General features: G+C 38.3%; 1 protein-coding gene across 1 annotated transcript; it reads left to right on the forward strand.

Annotated features, from left to right (window-relative positions):
• The first annotated feature begins 1095 nt into the window (after positions 1 to 1095).
• On the forward strand, positions 1096 to 14533 carry LOC139131202 (arylsulfatase B-like). Its single transcript, XM_070697169.1, has 17 exons — positions 1096 to 1126; positions 2751 to 2838; positions 3503 to 3598; positions 6719 to 6830; positions 7827 to 7878; positions 8267 to 8370; positions 8629 to 8744; positions 9291 to 9388; positions 9827 to 9928; positions 10783 to 10849; positions 11062 to 11159; positions 11392 to 11528; positions 12377 to 12441; positions 12846 to 12966; positions 13267 to 13331; positions 13877 to 13966; positions 14119 to 14533. Exons 2-17 carry the CDS (start codon positions 2775 to 2777, stop codon positions 14289 to 14291), a joined length of 1560 nt encoding a protein of 519 aa, XP_070553270.1. The 5' UTR covers positions 1096 to 1126; positions 2751 to 2774; the 3' UTR covers positions 14292 to 14533.
• The last annotated feature ends 6589 nt before the right edge of the window (positions 14534 to 21122 follow it).

Genomic DNA, 21122 nt, shown 5'->3' on the forward strand with positions numbered 1-21122 from the left:
CTAGCGACATCCTTAGTGGCACTTTAATCTTTTCCGTCGATAAGCTGTTCAAGTTCCTCCGCTGTTGGAATGTTGGAAAATGTTGGAAAATCTGTTTTAGAGAAAGTGTCGTCGCTTATCCCGGACGCACATCACATTCTAGTCACCCGCCATTGTTGCAAAGCTGCAGATGACACTACGGTCACGTGACCTGGCACTTTTCCAAATTTAGTCAAAACTTTTTCCCTAGGGAAATACCTTTTTCAAAAATACCCTCTGACGACAATTTTGTCGATCTGGTGGGGACTTGACGTATCTATTTTATCGTCATGTGACGTATTCTGGCGAATCGCGACACGGAATGAGCATGTGGTGTTTCATACATACATACATACAACATACATACATACATACATACATACATACATACATACATACATACATACATACATTATATATATATATATATATATATATATATATATATATATATATATATATATACGGTAAAAAATGATAACAAGTAGAACACAGGACTTAGGCGTTACTCAGAGTTTCACGCTACATGTGCTCTCTGTATATATATATATATATATATAATATATATATATATTATATATAAATACATCGAAATATACAGATGTCCTCGAGGAAAATTACAGTGCTCCATACTAAAGCATAGCGTTATAAATAATAACACAAATTACTTCAAGTTCAAATTAATAATATATTTCACTAAAGTTTCATACATACATACATACATACATACATACATACATACATACATACATACATACATACATACATACATACATACATACATACATACATACATACATACATACATGTGCATATGTATATTTTTCTGTACAAAAAAAAACAAAAAGTGATATCTGTAGGTCGTCAAATATATCAGCAAAAACAGGAAAAGCAAACCTTATTGTTTTTACATTAATAGAAAGCGCTGCTCTGACGTGCACATATTCCGATATTCCGAGATTTATGGCACCATATTATGCATCCATTAATCAATCAACCAATTATTCAACCAATTGCGAGTAAAATTTTTATATAATGGCCGGTTTATCAGCACATTTTCACAGTGCATCTGCTGCTATCTGATACAACGTGTACGAAGCAATCTGTGGTAAGTATGACATTTCTTGCTCCCGATGCACGCCTTATCATACTGGCAGTTCGTATCATGTTATCGTCATGTTGCGTTTTCGGTCTAGCTCATACGTACCTGTTCGCCGTTCTTAGTTTCTGCGTCAATGGATCTGTCGGGATTTCTTTCTGTTATTGGAGTAACGTTACGTGGCTGTGGCCGACAACTTATCGTCGTCTCATTGCGCGTCTCGGGTGTAAGAAAGCGCTGGCAAGGCACTAACAAAGTGGGAGATTTACGCCGTTGCACAAAAAAATAATATCGATGGCCCGTAGAGGCCTAAGGCCTAGCAGGAAGGCTTCATAGATAAAGATAGGCTTTCTAAGTATAAAGCTCTGATGCTGAAACTCTGTTATGTTTTGATAAAAAGTACTGCCCTACATACCCAAAATAAGTGTACACTATAATGACTTGATACAATTTTTGTTGTCTACTTTTATAAACATTGACCGCTATTGTTTGACATTCAAAACATCGGAAGTTACACGTGTACATAATGATACGACCCTCGTGATGCTGTTATCAAAACGCAAAGTCATACAAAGACAGAGATTGTACGATAATAAGCAATCTGCCACATTGTCACCGACTTTCTTTTCCGGGGCGAAACCGTTATTGACTTTGAGAACTAGATTCCATTTATACACCAGAGACACGTATTAAAACTTGTGGGAAAACAACGGTGGGGAGGAATTTCTTCAAAGTTGCCTCCCCATGTTGTGGCAATCCTCTGCACTCAACTTCGGCTTTTCGGATGTTAAATTATTATATTGATTTTAACAATCGAGTGCGCCCTTCCGTGATGATAGAACAACTCTTTAAATGAAAAACTCCAAATTTCGCTCATCTATATAAGGTGGAGCTTCATGTTGCCAACAAATTTTGTTAAAAGATATATTTCTCATCAAAGATGACTTGGAAACCCCCTCATATCATATATTTTAAAAAACAGAGACTTTAAAGTTTAGTATGGTAGCAATAGCTTACTCGAAGGTTGAAAAGAGTGCATATTTGGAGTAAAAAACCTCAATTTTGGTATTAATGATGTTAATTAATTTAAGTCAAAAACTCGACACTATTTTCTGAAATGCAATTTTGCAATTGAAAGAAGAGTATATGTAGAAAGAAAGGACTTTTTTGTTTTGCATTATCTATCATCATTCTTGAATGGCATGGGTTGAAAGACTGACACTCAAAAAGTGATTAAAATCATGATAAGCAAAATGAAAATGCCTCTTATTCAAAATTAGGAACTTTATTGCCAAACAAAATAGTCATTTTCTTTTTTAGCATTTAAAGAATATAATGTGAAAATTTCGCAAAATTTGACCCAGTCAGAGTGAAGTTAAATTCTTTGGAAATCTTGAAATTAGGAGAATAGAGAAGCCTAAAAATCGGGTGATTTGCTCACATTTGCAGAAAGGAACGATTGTTTGACAAGCTAAAGGGTAAACCCTACCAATATTTTAATCTCTGGTTAACAAATTAATTAAAGTTTAATGAATATTTGCAAAAAAAAAGTGATTTTGAGCAAAATGCACTATGTTGGGTGCAGTGCCCCCTTAAGTTTTAATTTAGTGTGTAATTTTAATTTGTTTCAAAGTCGACAACCTTCGAGTATAGGAAAATGGCAAAAATGGCGAAACCGACGAAAGTTCTGCTCATCATGCTGTTCGTAACACTTACTGCGGGTAAGTACAGGAAAGTGAATTTCATAAAAATTGTTCCCGTCTGCTATTTCTGTGTTAACTGCTGAGTCTGGACAAGTGACAGAGCTTTAAGTTTTCCATTGTCATTCTCACCCTTGTGTTTCCGCTCTTCTTCTGATTTACTTCAAAACGTCAAACTGTCATAACAACATTGGCGAGAGATATTGCTATTCTTAGTATCTTCAATGGCGAACAATAAATCTCTATCTCTCTTTTAATCTGCACTGTCTCATTTATCTGCTGGCGTTTCCTCGACAAACTTTAGCTCTTTGAGATCACTAAGTCTCTTGTATACTCAGCTTTTTCCTATCAGAAATTTCATTCACTTTGGTTCTGTGCACTTAAACCTATCGACAAAAGGTTACCTTCCTGTGTGCAGCAATCTTTACACTAAATTTTGTGGTAACCTGGGCGCAAAACTTAGGAAGAAGGGAGTTTGACGTCTCTTGGTTTTGTTTGATTGTAGCTCCGAGCAAAAATTCTCTGGTAAATAATTTCAACGTATGCTTGTCACGATTGTTCCCCAAGGTTACGATCCTTGTGTAAAATACAGAGAAACAACAAACTAGTTGGAAATGGACATGACATACATAGCTCATGAAAACCCACATCGCTGATTACAGCAATGTTATTTTACGTTTAACAGGTGGCTCTAGTTCGGACTCTGGCTCGAACTCTGCAGCAAGTTCTTCCGAGGAGCAGTCCCCAACACATATCATCTACATGCTTGCAGACGACTTGGGTGGGTTTTCTAGCGGTTGAAATCGTCACCTTTTGTTGCGGACTTTGAATTCTAGTTGAATTCTAGTTTGAAACTAGTGCAATGAAAAATACATGTCATGTGATATATTGGGTATTATATCATAACAGTGTATTGATGGCGGAAATGCTGCGATCTGATTGGTCGAGACGCGATAACAACCATGGTATATTGGCGATATACCATGGCAAGCATGCACGCGAGCTCTCAGCTTAAGTAAAAATCCGTTTTTGACGTTCCACGCCAGAATTTTAATATACTGTTATCATATAATAGCAATAAATCACACCCAGCGACGGTATATCACTCGATTTTGACTAGTTCACTTCATATATGCACTCGCTATCGCCCGTGCATATATGTCGTGAACTGGTCAAAATCTCGTGGTATACCATCGCAGAGTGTGCTTTATTGCTTAATCATAAGATAGCACATGACACAGTCTAACTTATAGTATGTGGACAATCCGTGACAAATCACGGCCAATCTGTTTAATACAACAATATTTCAATAAAGGAATTCGAAAATAGTATTTTTGATTTTCATGCTAGGCTAAAATCTGTCGCATATTGAAATATATCCTATTTCTTTTTTCTATTTTCAATATCAATTTATCATTTCAAAATAGGCATTATGGTGCTGTTGCGTGGCAGAAAGTGGGCAGTCGCCCTGTCCAGTTTATTATCAGGCTAGCGTAAATTGAAAATAAGAAATGCAGGCTATTTCCTATTTTCAATTTGGTGCAGTCATGCGCAATGACATGTAGTGCCGCCAACCCAGACAGCAAAGGGAGTCCAACGTAATTAAATGAAATTAAATGTTGGAAATTAACATTGCATACTTAGCTCATGAAAACCTACAGCGCTGATTACAGCAATGTTGTTTTACGTTTACCATGTGGCTCTAGTTCGGACAACATTTCGTTAAGTTTGTTGAGACTGTCGACAGTCGTTTGCGCCATTTCGTCGCTGCAGTTGCGCTGGATTCGGCTGACTCAAAGGGTCCATGTCTGGGCGCAAGTCTTCGGCCTTTACTAGCATTCCCCCGGTGGCGACACTCTCAGAGAGCATGGACATCCATGCTCATTCCACAAAATTTCAAAATACCCCTAATCTGGGATTTTTCAACAAAAACGACCCCCTTATTTTAAGGAACACGGAAGAAAACGCGACCAAAAGTACCCCCTTACTTTCAAAATCAAGGAGAGGGAGATGTAATGTTAGAGTCAGGTCAATGCTGAATTATTGTTTTCACAGAATTCACACATCAGAGTCTGAAAGAAACTGTCAACTTTGGAACAGGAATGTCAAACTCATAAAATTCATTAGATTTCGAATTACAGTTTTAAACCAGATCAAAGCATAGGAAAAGCACAATGAAACTTTTGGTGAAGTTTGAGTGTCTGATAGGTATTTCCTGGGATATTTCAAGCCTTTCTTAAGCCAGTTTTTTGGAAAAGTACCCCTTTTTTCTCGATTTCACTGACCCGTGATAAGGAATAAAAAACACTCCCCTCCCCGTGATTTTAGGACGACGCATGGATACCCATTTCCCCCAACAGTGACACCACCGGGGGCATTCCTGACTCGCGCCTTCGACGCTACGCTTGCGGCCCCAGTCCCGGGCCCCACCCCAACCCTGTATATGCAAGAGACAATATCAATAATAGAAAAGAAAAGGCGCAAGGGACTGTCGATAGTCTAAGTTTTGTTTGCCCCATTCCAACCAGGCCCTGACAACAGGTTGGCACTTTGACAAATTGTACCAAGAAGAAAGATCTCTCCCAGGCATTCGTTTGGTTTGATAAATTTATTGACTCGTACATAGCGGACCATTTTGGCATATGCGATGCTCTTTATAAACCCGGAACGCGGTCTTGGCACTCACAGAAAAAGCTGGGTACTGATGCATGTTACTCAAAATTTCAAAACAGTCCTTACTTGGATCTTTGGTTTTCAAGAAAAAGGACACCCTTATAATAGTGCGAAATATAGGAGAAATATGAACCAGAAAAAGTACCTAATTAATTAAGAGTCAGCGAAATAATTACAGATACAGTTACAACCATGTCAATGACCAATGACACTATCTTGACACATTAGTGTAATCTTTGTTGTTGTCTAACAGCTGACCACCACTTATACAGTCTGGGGCAACGAGACAACTTTTGGGAAAAGAGTGTTCATGATGATGCCCTTATCAAAATAACCACATTTTCACCTCAGCGCTGAAATGGTTGTACGTGTAAGAACATTGTTTACCAGATTTCAAAGTGTTATTCTAATCTTTTCATGGATAAACCTTTGCAAAAAGTACGTGTTTGCACGGGTCTAGATGATGAACAAAAAACTCCCGCTTTTCCATGATTTTGAGAACATGCTTGGGTATCCAAATTTCCATTAGAGAACAACAATCAGGTTTATAACCCCTTTGTGAAGAGCAAATCTGGCACCAAATACGAATCCACTTCCGGGCTGATAATTCGATGAATGTAATGTACATTCACAGTCCCTCCGAGGAGCTGTGGTACAGTGTAGCAATTACCGTGCGACGCGACGCACCGTCTCTGACGTCTGGTTAGCGATGTAGCATGCCACTGCACATGTCTGCACCAAATTGGAAATAGGAAATAGCCTGTGTTTCCTATTTTCAATTTACGTCGGGCTAGTGAGTGAACAAGACGTCGCGTTGGCCGCAATCTGCTATCCGGAATTACCATTATGCTTATTTCGAAATCATACGCTTATATTAAAAATAGGAAATAGAAATATCAGTATATTTCAGTATTCAATAGATTTTAGCGTACAAGCAAAATCAACAAAACATCTATTTTCAAATTTCTTTATTAAAATTTCGTTGCGGTAAACAGATTGGCCGCGATTTGTCACGGATTGTGGACCTATAGAAGCTTAACCTGTACGTTATGGCACTCAAAGCACTCAAATCGGGGGCAAGGGGTGCCGTTAATATTTTCAACGTCGGTGGTAATATTATCAGTCAACGTAGAGCTGGTGCGATGCCACAGTGCCGTCAAATTTAAGAGCTACATGTTTAAAATCTACAAAAAAGGCTAAATTTAAGCAAGCTGCTTCTCTTTGGTAGGATGGAACGACTTAAGTTGGCATGACAACTCCATGATCACACCGAACTTGCAACGACTGGCTGACGAGGGCGTCATACTGGAGAACTTGTACACGATGGCCGCCTGCAGCCCGTGAGTATTTCCTTTTGCCTCAGTCCCTCCAACAAAAGTGGAGGGACCGTGATTCGACAAATTATGGCTATGATATTAGGGCCGTCGATAATAAAAGCTGACGCACGACAAACGTAATTCCTTCGTTTAGGGGGAGGGGGTAAAAGCTCATTTCGTTTTGTGTGCGTCAAAATCGCATAAGGATTTTGTTTTCGAAGTGCGACTTTGCAGCAATAACACAAAACTACCTTCGCGTTCATCGAGAACAGAATGACCACAAAATACGGAGACAGAAAAGACACCGAAAAGACATGAATGTGAAATAAGAACTTGTATCCTTTTTCAACTTGAAACATGTATGTGAAATATTTTCCTACGTGCGAAATACATTAAAATGTTCTATCTTAAAAAGTGAAACGCGTAAAGTGGAGGTTTATTATTAATTAATGTGCCCTTCCGGTATTTTTTCATGGGCGTGCGGATCGGAGAGGTGCGTGTGGGTTTGTCAGAAACGGCATCATAATGCGAAAGTAATTTCGCATAAGAACTTTCGTTTTGAGGGGGGAGGGGGTTTCAAGTGAAACGAAGGAATTACGTTTCTTGTACGTCGGCTTTTATTATCGACGGCCCCTTAAGTTGCTACAATTGAGATCAAGTCTGTTTCGTTGCTGTATCACTATAAACGAGAGCAAACGCTATAGCATCAATTTCGAGGCTGAATCTGTTTGAGTATGTTCACATCAGAATATCTCTCTGGTAAGCTTAAATTTGTTGACGACTCAAGCGAATTTCATATTAAAAATCAATTATAGAAGAAATTACTACTACTAAAAGAACTAAGCTGGCTGAGATACACTTGGCGATGAAGAATTAGTTTGTGCGGCTAGATTTGTAGGCTTCGCATTGGAACAGCAATTAACAGATTCTTCACTTATACTCCCCCCCCCCTCTCTCTCTCTCTCTCTCTCTCTCTCTCTCTCTCTCTCTCTCTCTCTCTCTCTCATACTGTAATGGTAGGACACGTACATCTCTTATGACGGGCAAGTACGCGTCACGCACGGGAACCCAGGTGAGATTTCATCAATCGACTATCGTACTGATAAGTATTTGGTATGTGATTCAGACGGTCCATTCCACCGCTGTAGCTCTTTTGTAATCAAGTAATCAATATCGCAAACAGTTACCAGTCGGACAATACATAAGAAAACACAGTTGAGGGATAGAAAAAACAATAAAGGGAAAATGTCTACTTTTCCAAAATACCACGATGAGGTCATCATAAACACTACTGCATTTGAGGCTGCGAATTTCACTGCAAGCTTGGAAAAACTAAAATTACGTTAAATCCCTTTTGAATCTTTCACTGCAATATGTTTATGAAATTGTACAATTCTAAGCTCCCAAAGTCCCAAAAGGCCTAAGCTATCACGTTGTTCTTCTCGACTGTCCTCTTTTAGCACATTGTATTCTTGCCTTGTGCACCCACCGGATTACCAACTGACCTTAAAACGCTGTCCGAGTCATTGAAGGAAGTCGGTTACAAGACATACACCGTTGGCAAGTAAGTGGCCAAAATTTCTCTGTGTAAAGTCTCGGTTTTTATTTGTCGTCACAATGTTCTTCCAGAAACTGAGCTCCAAACCACAACTGCGGTTACTCCCGTTTTCAAATTTTAACCCTCATAGTTTGATGAGACTTGATTAAGACGGTTTTGAAAACTTTCTGTCGCTGATCAAACACAAGATCGGCGATGAAACATTTACGTTATCAGGCTCAAGCAGAAAATTGAGATGTGGTGTTTGAATTTGCAATTTTTTAGGTGGCATTTGGGCATGTGCAAGGAAGAATATCTCCCAAACAGTCGTGGTTTTGACAAATTTTATGGCTTCTACCAAGGAGGAATGGACTATTACACTCATACCCTTTCTGAATTCGGTAAGAAATTACGCCCACGCAATTTAAAGGTAGTATGCGCCTATCGGATTCTCACATTTTAATGATTCTTTTCTGATCTACCACTTGTTAGGCTCTTTTTAAAGCCCTTGGAGTGAAAAACTTTTTACTGTCATAGTTTTTTTCGAAAATCGAAACATTTTATTGTATAAACAGAGATAACACAGGGATGGAGGCCACTTTGAATTTCAAATAGGTAAATCTAAGATGATGTGGATTTTAATACCAAAATTTGTTCGGTGACCCCTGATTTTTATTCTTGATTTGGTAAGAGTATAGTTAAGAGTTTCATAAAGGAAAGTTTAGGTAAAGTTGCTTTCACCTTTGAGGCGCATACAATCTTAAAGTCATAGACCCTAGCTCGATTTTTTGTCTGCTGTAGAAAGTAAGAGCCAAAAATCTTCGGAAAACGATTTAATGCATTCAAATGGCGAAGTTTACTTTGTTTTCACTGTATAATACTATTGTACGACGCCGTCCGAGAAACTGAAACGTTAAACAGTCTATCGGAATTTCGATTGATTGCAGGACCGTTCGCACCTGGACAGTTTTCTGGTGTTGATTTGCACGAGGACATTGCCGGCCAAACATCCATTCGGGTCAACGCTACATCTTCATACTCAACGGTAAATATTTTTCTATCCCACATATTCCGTTGTATTTCACGACTTGCATAGCATAGCATATCATGGCAGAGCACACAGCATAGCATACATAGCATAGCGTAGCTTCGAATACACCGCCCGCATACTTTAACAAAGCATTAAGTGACATAAAGAGAATTAATTTTATATATATATATATCATAACCACGCCACCGACAACACCGGGGACAACCTGAAAAACCACAGTCGAACATATATATATATATATATATATATATATATATATATATATATATATATATATATATATATATATATATATATATATATATATATATATATATATGTCCTATTCGTTCTGCGATCGCTCGAATACTATGCTCTCGAATTCAGTTACAGTTAGTGATACAATGTTTGATAATTGTCTTAACTTGAGGATAAAACTGTATCTTTCAACAGGAACTCTTCCGGGATAAAATTCTCCAATACATTGACGACCATGACAAATCTGACCCGATGTTTCTGTTAGTGTCCTTCCAACAACCCCACTCACCCACCGACGTGAGTACACGGAATTAAATTCTTTCCAATTTCTAGAGTTGTAAACTCTCCGACAAGTTTTTGAGTCTGTCTCATGATTATCTTATTTGCTTCATGCCTTTTGTTGTTGTAGCGACAATAGGATCGAACGTAGTTTAGAGGAGAGGTTAATTGATAATCGCAGCGGGTTTTCAAAATGAAGTTTAGCCACCAAATTTCAAAGAATGAAGATGACAGCGCTTAGGGAGGCCTGCTTTACTAATATTGCTTTCATTTTGTTAATCTAATATGTACGTCTCCAATGGGGAATCGAGCAGTTGCTTTTCTCTTTTGCCGATGTTCACATACAACAAAATCCGACTTGCCAGGCGAATATTTCATCACCTCTATTCACTATAATTTCTTTCATCGTTACTGACGCAATGCAAAAATTAAAGAGAGCAGACGTTATAAACCATCATATATGTACTCGGCCCGATTAGCCGATACGACCACCAAAAAAGACCAACTAAATTACAAATTTACATCACACTCAATACAATGGTGTCTTATTTTCCAAGGGAAAGACACGTGGACGATCATTTTTTGATTCATTGACCCAAGCTTCGTGGGAAGATAAGTATGAATAAGTAGATAAGTAGGGTCAACTTTTGTAGGAATAAAGATCTTAAAATATACCTCTCTCTCTCTCTCTCTCTCTCTCTCTCTCTCTCTCTCTCTCTCTCTCTCTCTCTTACCTCTCTCTACCTCTCTCTCTACCTCTCTACCTCTCTACCTCTCTGTCTTCAATATTAATATCTCTGATGGATAATTAGGTGACTGAAAGTAAATTTCAATGTATGTTCGTCTTCCTTTACTTCGTTTTTTTCTTCCAGGTACCGTCTAAATGGGCAGCTTTCTACGCAGACTCCGTGTCAAACCTTGTCAGAAGGAATTACTCAGGTGATGAAGCCCGTCGCCTCATCTATTGAACGTTTCCAAATAAGAGTATTACAAATTCTCTGGTCCCACTGTGACATCAGACAACGCATTTGCTGGGCTTAGAATGCAGGGTTGAAAGTTTGTTACGCAAGGTGGTATAATTTAACACTGAGAATAAAAGCAGCTTGATCAAAATCAGAGCGAACTAACTCGATGAATTTTGATATTGGCAGGTCAAGTCACCCTCATGGATGATGTTGTTGGCGATATCCGTGATAAATTGGAAGAGAAGGGAATGTTTGACGACTCATTGATAATTTTCCACAGTGATGTAAGTATTGTATCATGATGCCGGTTGGTAATTCTCTGATCGAGCGTCTCAAATTGACAACGTTACTTTTAGAAAACGTCGACTAATTGCAATCACACTGCACATATATACTTGAATGGAAGGCAGCATGGCACATACCATTACCATGTAGGTGTAGCAGCATAATACGTAACTTCATGGATCAATCTCTCGGGCTTGAAAAACTTTGTACCTGTCTTTCACCTTAATTTAGAATGGTGGTTCAGTTCGATTCATGGCCAGTAATTGGCCATACAGGGGTAACAAAGGAACTTACTTCGAAGGAGGCATAAAAGCAGTCGGGCTTATTGCTGGGAAAGGAATTCAGAAAACCGGATACAAAAACTATGAGTAAGTATGTTTCACAATCACGAATATTTTATAGGACAGAAACACTGTAAAGGTATAGTTCCTCAGCCAGTGATGTTGACAAATCTCTATCAATACTAATTGTCATTTATACTGTAGAGATTAGATGGAGACACTGTTGAGGTTCACTGTAATTGGCTCTCAAGCAAATGCTCGCTCCGGAACTGATTCCTCAATGAAACTTTCAACCTTGCCAAATCAAGTTTAAAATCGGGAGTCATCTTAAGGATTTCTGTACTACAGACAATTACATAATATCTATTGGTATTTGAATTTCAAAATGGCCGCAATCCTGTCACAACTCTCTGAGATAAAAATAATTTTCGATTTCTATTGATCTAAGACGCTGAAAACTTTATTAAATCCATGAGCTTCAAATGAGTTCCTCCCTCCCGAAGCGGTAGATCGGAAAAGCATTGGAAAAAGTTGAGAGTTTGAGGAGGTGCATTCAATAGCTCTTTTACCGGTTCCATGATGCAGTGCGCGCCCGGGTATACAATGCGTACGTTACGCATAGAACTTTTTAGGCATAAGGTACACGCGGGCTATGTTACTCATAGAGTTCTATGGCAGATTACACCCTAACCTATGTTTTCGTCGCTGATGGATAGATTATACATAGGCCATTATCTGACATTGCAAATTTGTACCATTCTTCAATAGCAATCCGTTGTACAACACAGATCAGTATGTTTTCGTTGTTTTGAGCATATATACGGTACTTGATATATCCACCAAAATGCATTGTGGGATAGCAGGGAAAAGGTCTATTGAATTCATGTTCAAGACACACTTAGGTATGCAGTGTCACTTTCTATTCCGTTTTGTAGATTATATCACGTGACCGATATGTACCCAACCCTTGTGAAATCTGTCGCTGAAGGCACTATTACCCGTGAGTTCGAATATTTACATTTTCTGTCGGATAAATTCATTTCGGTAAAGTAATTTCCATCGCTTGTTTTTTACTATAGACTTCGACTGAGTTCATTTAGCAATCATCAACCAGCAAGGAGATCACAACATTAGGAATTTTGTTCAGACTAAAATTTGTATGAAAGATCTTTGCTCAGCACAAAATAGGCTTGAAATCTTAACAATCAAGGACAAATCAGTGGAGGATTGGTACGACGATATCACAAAGCATTCCACACTGCATATTGTAGCCCCATGACAAATTTAAATCGGAAGAGAGATGTGTTGCGAACGAACTCGACTGCCAAGTATGAAAATATATTTGAGAAAGCACCGATAAACTTGTCTTCTAACATTGCCTTTGTTTACAATCGACCATGATAGATGAAATCGACGGTGTTGATATATGGCAGTCCCTGTCCACGGGTTCCCAATCTCCCCGTGCTGAGTTCCTCATTGTGGTTGATGAAGATATTCCACAAGATACCAAAGTAGCAGCTCTGAGGTATGATGTTCTAACTATATATATATTCTTGGAAACATAAACAGGCAATAATCATGGAGAAAGTACATTTGTGGTATTTATTTGTCAAAATATATGGCGAATTATGTGGGGGGCACTGTTGACTTCACGGCCATACAAAACACGAGTATTTGAGCAGGAGTTCCTCGGGGCTAGTTTGGTTGTCAATGAAGGATATTAGTTTTAAATATAAGGATGCTTAATAGTTTCCCAAGATTATCAAATCAGGAAGTCTACATCCCTGCAAGTGTGATAATAACGTAAACTTAACTCGTCTTACAGATATCACGATTGGAAACTGATCGAAGGTTACCCGGCGATCTCAATGCAGCAGAGATCACCGTTCTGTGAGTATTTCTAACTTTAGTTCTGATGGATCGGCGAAAGCAAAAGAAAGCTCAATCGAAATATCAATGACTGATAAATGTTGATACAAAAAATTTCAAAGCATGTTGAAAACACTCAATCTACTTCCCGCAGTTCTTGAGTAGCCGCGTATCTTGAAAAAACAATGTGAACTTTTGTTCGTCGCAACATGTGCTTTAGAAATAGCCGAGGAATGGGTGTACCTTACTTCTGTATTTGTCATAACTTGCTTGGTGTCGTTTTGCATTTATGAATGGCGTACCAAAAAATGATCGTAAGTAACAAAGATAGGCTCATTAGCTGAGAGACAGACCAACACAGACCGACACAGCAAGCAAACAAACAAACAAACAAACAAACAAACAAACAAACAAACAAACAAACGAAAATAGAAATCAGAGAGACACAAAGAAAAGGATAGACGAGCAGGCAAACAGATAGACGGACGTCTGGAAGGGTCGACGTGCTCAATGATACTGTAATCCATGGCTCGCTTATGCATCAGTTTCTCTTGTTTTTTCTACAGTCGATCGGTACAAGCCTCCTTACAATGGTATGGACGTTGTAGCTTCTCCTCCTATAGCAGATACTACAACATGGCTGTTTGATTTGCGAAGTAAGTTACTGTATCTTTTGTTTTTGAGTTCGACGTACTTAGTCCGGATGCAGCATTTTTCACAGCCGTCAGTGTATTGTTGCATTTTCCTTCTTATTAAAGTGGTAAGGCAGGTGACAAATATCAATACTCTTATTTTCCCCGTGTTTCAGATGATCCCTATGAAGAGTACAACCTAGCGGATGATTATCCGTGTCTGCTCCAATTCTTGCAATGTAAACTTGATGCATACCGAGAGGTGTCGATACCGCCTGTGTTTCCCCCTGAAAGTCCAAATTGCAACCCAGCACTCTATGGAGGTTACTGGAGCCCAGGATTTTGTTAGGGAATTCGCATTGTGACAAAGAAATTTATGACGAAAACATTCTCAGTGATGACGTACCCATAGTTGCACATTTATGTGAGGCACATTCGTAACACACTCCTTAGTGTCGATTCCTTACACGCGGACGTTTTAGTTTCAAAAGGGATTCGTCTATGGTACTGTAGTTTCTCAGAAGAACTGTAGTTAAATATAAGTGCTGTATCTAAATATTAAAGGAATACTGAAAAAGATTTACAGTGACGGCACCAATTATTTTGACGATGAGATACAGCTGGATATTGATACACTACCGAATTAGTTTGTCAGTTTGCTCACAAATTTACCCTTTTAGTGGTCAACTTTTACAACTTTGCGCCAACATCAGACAGACTAAAACAGCAGGTGACGCAGCAAGATGTCTGTAAACTAATTTACTATGTAGTATGTTTATATCTTTATAGCAGCTATCAGTTTCAATGGTGACACACACAGAGACTGGTTGCCAAGTTTTACAAGCAGTTCAAATTCACGGAGAGGTGGTAAAAGAACGACGTTACTGCAAATTTAGACTCAGAGGACAGTGTTCTTTGTAGTTGAATATCAATAAAGTTCATGACTTCAAAAATAATAGAGTGATGTGTAAAATGAACAAACTTTACTTTGGTTATCAACAAATCACGCCTATAAATGCTTGGTTTTACACTTTTGTAGTATTAATATGCTCCAGAACATTTGCAGTCAGTTTTTTACCGATGTTCCAGATGATTTGCCTGGCAGAAAACTGCCAGTTTTCAAGTACCGCAAAACAATGTTGTTGGCCGTTTGCTTTGAAACACCACCACAACGTTTACCAATTTCTGAAAATAACAGACCGTTTAAATACAACTGAACAATCTTCTCTCTCACTTCAGCTGGTGTCGTCTGGGAGCCATCTATGTTGTTTTTTTTGTCTGGTTCAACGTCTGTTTGTACAAATGTACAGATCATTACGCCAGTGAAACTGATAGCTGCTAATTACGTGTCAGCGTATGTATACAAAGCCCCACCATGGCTGGCAATACCAGAACATGTCGTTGTCTGAGTTTTATTAGACTAGAAAGTTGCTGACTCAAAGCCCTGACTTCCAGACATTGCTATCGCTACTCAAACGTTCTGATTCTTTCAGATCGATTTGTGTTGTTAGTTTTAGATTTTTTTTGAAGTCATGAATTTTATTGATATTCAACTACAAAGAACACTGTCCTCCGAGTCTAAATTTGCAGTAACGTCGTTCTTTTACCACCTCTCCGTGAATTTGAACTGCTTGTAAAACTTGGCAACCAGTCTCTGTGTGTGTCACCATTGAAACTGATAGCTGCTGTAAAGATATAAACATACTACATAGTAAATTAGTTTACAGACATCTTGCTGCGTCACCTGCTGTTTTAGTCTGTCTGATGTTGGTGCAAAGTTGTAAAAGTTGACCACTAAAAGGGTAAATTTGTGAGCAAACTGACAAACCTAATTCGGTAGTGTATCAATATCCAGCTGTATCTCATCGTCAAAATAATTGGTGCCGTCACTGTAAGTCTTGTGCATTCGTGATATGATAGTTATGTATCTCTTCATCGTGTGTACCAGTCCTTTCAATTCAACTTTGTGTACCCGGATTCTCCACCTTGATTAATTGCTCTTGCTTGATTTCTTTTGTCGACAATAATACTAACACTACACTAAACCTTCTCTAGTTCACTTCTTCGTCTGCAGTACCCTTACTTAAATGGTCATCTCTGCTGATGTAAGATGAGGCAGACGGCGCAAATGGGCAAGATTTTAAGTTTAAGTTTTAAGTAAATAGTCAAATTAGAAACCAATGGCATATCTTCTCAACTCTGCCCACTAATTATTGTATTTACTGTACCAGAGGTAGTAATTTTATATTTGGGGTTTGATATCCAGTCTTTATAGTTTTTAAAGCCATGCACTTGTGTAGAGCTATGGCACCATGGTATTGAGCCATATGTCGTCTTTCTGTTAATAGCTCTGAGGACACATCTGGAACTTTCACACTTGTGTCAAGAAGAGGGCGCTTTTGTGATGTAGTCGACCTTGAGGTCGCTAACTCCCACTTAGAAAAACTAATAGATGTACAAGATTTTTAGGCAAAACTGGCACAACGAACTGAGACGGGCACAACGAACTGAGACGGACGTCCATACAGCAGACAGGCTTTGTCTGCATCATTTCTAAATGACGATACTTTGTGACCGATGCAGTGTTTTTGAACTTAAGCGTCTATTCGGCCAAAAATGATATACTACTTGTACTGACTTCCATAACTATAGTATAACGCATCATGGCAGGCGGCTTGATTAAAAAATGTTCTACTCTTTATTCATTTTCATACTCGAAGTCTGTTGCTTTACTTTTGTTACATTTTCATTCACTGCATTCCCTCGAAATTAAATTGTTTTGTCAAATAGAGTGAGTCCAGTAAGCAAAAAGTATGGTCCTATAAGCATCTTCCAAGCAAACTCTGTGGAGTCTATGATAATGATAACCTCTCTGCTTATTGAAATACGCAATGTACTCAGTGGAGAAATGCTAAAAATAATGTTATTTTTTGCGTACTCGGGAATTTTTCGTTAGGAAGGCACTTGCTTTACCGAGATGCAGTGAAAGTTGATAAGCAGAAATATGCAAATCCGCGAGTATATCACCAGCTGTCGCCGCTACGACAACGTTACTCAGTTAGCTTTCCTGAAAAGAAGTGACGCTCGTAGCTATCCATTTTCCAATCCATAATCTTTTGTTCAACCCAGCATCCAACAGGCGAAGGCCCAATTGCGGGATGAGGTACCCATAACCTACTTCCCTAATGGAGCAGTGAGGAGGAAAAGGCTTTGCTCAAGGGTAGAACACCGTGTCTAAAACTAACTTACCGGTACCCCAACTACCGGGTATACTGCTCCTCTCTTTGCGACTTTGACTAAGTGTCACATAGTTTGTGTGGGCTTTGTGGCGTGCAAAAAAAATCAACGTTTGAGGGCGACGTCTGCTCACTGCGCCAGTTCTTGCCGAACTCACTGGCACACATGTCACACATCATATACATGGTACAAACTAAATAAATTCGATAGACATAATGTTCATGAAGTATGGGTAAACTGACACTGTGAAAAACGAAAGCTTCAAAATTGTCTGAAGGGTTGTACCGTGGTAATGGATTGACTCTTCTAAGTTTGGAGAACTGTGTACGATCCCAGACAAACACTCACTTGGAACAGAGATTTAAAAAGGCACTTATCAGGGAAGGAAGAAGTTATTTATTTTACCATCACGCTAAGTAAAAGTGTTTGTTGTGGCAGTTTCTTTCATATCAGGACACTGTATGAATTCAGTTATGTTTTCGTTGTAGCAGCTGAATATGTAAAAATTGTTGTATTAATCAGAAATATGAAAAAACTATTCAATGTTTTTTGAAAACAAAATTGGTAACACGGCAAAATATAATCGTTCGTAGCGGGAAAATTTATCAGTAACATTTCAACTCTACTCTGGATACAAAACTATAAAATTGCACATTATACATCAAGAGCCCCTTGTAGCTTGAACGTATGCTCATATTATCAATCTTCTTCTGAGAAAAAAAGCCATGTTAGACAATTTTTGAACATCTTTACGGTGACGTAAGGAAACCTGGGAAGACATTGGAGGACATGGGAATGTTTGAAGATTCATTGATTATTTTCCACCGTGATGTAAGTGTAAGTGTAAGTAAGTATAAATGATCTCAATTTGCCATTCTTTGAATGAGCATTTCCCATCGACTAACTATTTCCGCCTTCTGCAAATGCTCCGCTCTGGCATTTGCCTGCCCTAACTGCATGGCAAACTGTTACAACCTTGACATTCAAGCTCATTGATATAGCATAGCGGTGACGTTCGATTCATGGCCAGTAATTGGCCGTACGGGGTGACAAAGGAACCTACTATAACAGGAGTCACGCGCATTGCTGCAAATGGATTAAGAAAACTGGATAGATAAACTGTGAGTGAAAGTACATACTTTTGAAGAAAATTTTAATTTGTTTCTATTTGTAACAAATAGATACTTTCTCTGATTGATACAGGGGCTCATGTTACTGTAGCACCTTAGCAATTGTTAGATTTAAAGAAACTACAGAAACGGCCTCTTCTGCTTTATATCGGGATATTTTTCTTGAATTTAACTCTAATGGTCACCATTCTTCTAGGCTATTGACAAGAGAGATGATTTCAACTTTAGTGTCATTAATTTCCCACACTTCATAAGTAATGTTCCACTCTCACCAACTTACGGAGTATACATATCCTAGCTTATTCGATATGCAAGAGCATGCACTTCATATAGTGATTTTGTAGAGAGACATAGCCATCTCTCTTACAAACTGTTAAATCAAGGTTACACCAAAGAAAGACTTGTCTCTACATTCAAATGCTTTTCTGGCAGGTATTGCAATCCAGTAGATAAATACAATACCTTTCTTCGACAAATGATCACTGATGGCATAAGAGACATTGGGCCTTAGTTGGTGACTACTACATATTTGACTTACAGAGTGATATATGGCGGGTGCCACATGTGGGGCAGGATGCGCTTACTATATTCGAAACACTTGACATCACTTCTTGGTCTTTTGGCCAGAGGTCCATATGTCATTCTTTCATGAATTTGACTTTGTTGTGTGTATCGGTGATTTACTGTCTGTTCTGTGCTGTTTTGTGTTTATAACTATTGTATTATGAATTTTGACCTAGTGTTATCGGATTATGGATTGGTATGATTGCGATTATTTTAATACCTGCTTTACAGAGATATGCAATTTTTGAATAGATATAGTTGTGTACAAGCATCAGGAAAAAGAAAAATGAATGTTGGATTCATGAAAATTCCTGCTTATGTTGGAAACAAGTATGTAATGTTGAATGTTACCTTAGTCAATACTCATGATTTAATTATGGGCGCAGATTTTCTGAAGCGTTACACGGCTCTTATCGATTTTACTGCAAATAGTGTTAAGTTACAATCTTATGTACCATTGAGACTTGTTGTCGATGTGATAATTCCCCCAGGGCATGAAATGATAATTCCTGTTAAGGTGCCATATAAGTATTCTGGTGGCGTGCAGGGCTACTTTTGTCATAAATATACCCAATTAGCGCCTGTTGTGTTTTAGTGGCGAATGGGTTGGTCTATTCGAATATCAAATCTTTTACCATGAGAATTGTGAATACATTAGATACCGATGTTAAGATCAAGGAAAACATTGTGGGCGTATTCTCTCCCCTTCCTTCACCCAGTGAAATTATTGCACCTGTCGAACCCATGATTAATAATGTTCAAACAAGTCACAGCCCATCACAGTCTGAAAGAGATTATTTAATTAGTCAATTAAATCTTGAAGAGTTAGAAGTAACTGACACACCATGCAACCAACTTAAAGATGTGTTATTGCAAAATATAGAATGCATTTGTTGATTCTAGTGGTAAAGTTTGTCATTGTGATTTTATTAAGCATAAGATTCAATTACTGGAAAGTGTGTGCCCTTTTTACCATGCTCGTATGGGGTTAATCGAGACAAAAGAAAGGAAATATAACGGCAAGTTGAAAGCTTATTAGAACAAGGTGTTATAGAACCACCTATCTCACCTTTTGCTAGCCCAGTGGCTCTAGTTTAGAAACCTGACAAATCTTGCCACTTTTTGTACTGATTTTCGATATTTGAACAAGCTAACTGTATCTGATTTCTTCCCTTTGCCAAGAACAGATGGATCTTTAGAAATGCTTGGTAAAACAGTCAGAAGTATTCCTCGACTTCAGATGTGCAATCCAGATTTTTTCCCATTAGAATTAGATGACGAAAGTAGGCAGAAAACAGCTTTTGTCACATATCAAGGATTGTAACAGTATGAAAGGCTCGCCCAAGGGTTACTAAACAACTCTAGTTGTTTTCAACTTACCATGCAATATGTCTTACACAACATTAATTGGCAATATATTTTGTGTTATATTGCCGACATTATTATTTTTGGCAATACCTTCGAGGAACATTTGCAGCATATTGACACAGCTTTAATAAAGTTACATGGAGCATTATGAAGCGTAGTGTCAATTTTTGGACATATCATAAGTGAAGATGGAATTTCAGTCGATCAAAGAAAAGTAGAAGCTGTTAAGAAGTACCCCCGCTCTCACACAGTCAAGCAGCTTAAGTCATTTTTGTAAAAGGCCAATTACTATTGGAACTTTATATAGAATTTTTCTATCATTGCTAGGCCTTTACACAAATCATTGGGAAAGGGTGTAAAATTTGAATGGACTGATAAATGCGATAAAGCATTCCAGAAATTAAAAGGATTATTGTGTGAAGCACCAACTTTGGGGTAACCTGATATGAACACAGATTTCATTATTTATACTGATTGTTCAACTTATGCGGTTGCATTTCTATTAGCTCAACAACAAAATTGTGTCGAGCCCGTTATTTTGTATGGAGGGAGATGTTTAAACTGTCATGAACAGAATTACTCGATTACTGAATTAGAAGCGTTTGCTGTTATACATGCTATTCGACATTGCGATCCCTACATAAGGAGAAATCATATAGTCATCTAATCTAACATACATGTAAACAAAAGTGACCAAAACGTTGGATTGATCGATGGACATTGCAACAATATGATTATGAAATTATTTATAGGCCTGGAAAGAAACACATGAATGCTGATGGGTTGTCAAGGCGACCATATCAACAGTGTGAAGGTTATTCTTCGGATGTTACCGATTTGAATGATACTCCCGAGATAAAACGTCGGCCCCCATGGTTGTC

The sequence above is a fragment of the Ptychodera flava genome, chromosome 4 (assembly GCF_041260155.1).
Source record: "Ptychodera flava strain L36383 chromosome 4, AS_Pfla_20210202, whole genome shotgun sequence".
Lineage (NCBI taxonomy): Eukaryota > Metazoa > Hemichordata > Enteropneusta > Ptychoderidae > Ptychodera > Ptychodera flava.

Bases quoted from the DNA above. Each gene is read 5' to 3' on its own strand.
- LOC139131202 (XM_070697169.1), top strand. From the start codon at position 2,775: ATGGCAAAAATGGCGAAACCGACGAAAGTTCTGCTCATCATGCTGTTC. The intron at 8,745-9,290 runs GTAAGAAATTAC...GATTGATTGCAG, and splicing joins TCATACCCTTTCTGAATTCG to GACCGTTCGCACCTGGACAG. The intron at 13,967-14,118 runs GTAAGTTACTGT...CCCGTGTTTCAG, and splicing joins ATGGCTGTTTGATTTGCGAA to ATGATCCCTATGAAGAGTAC.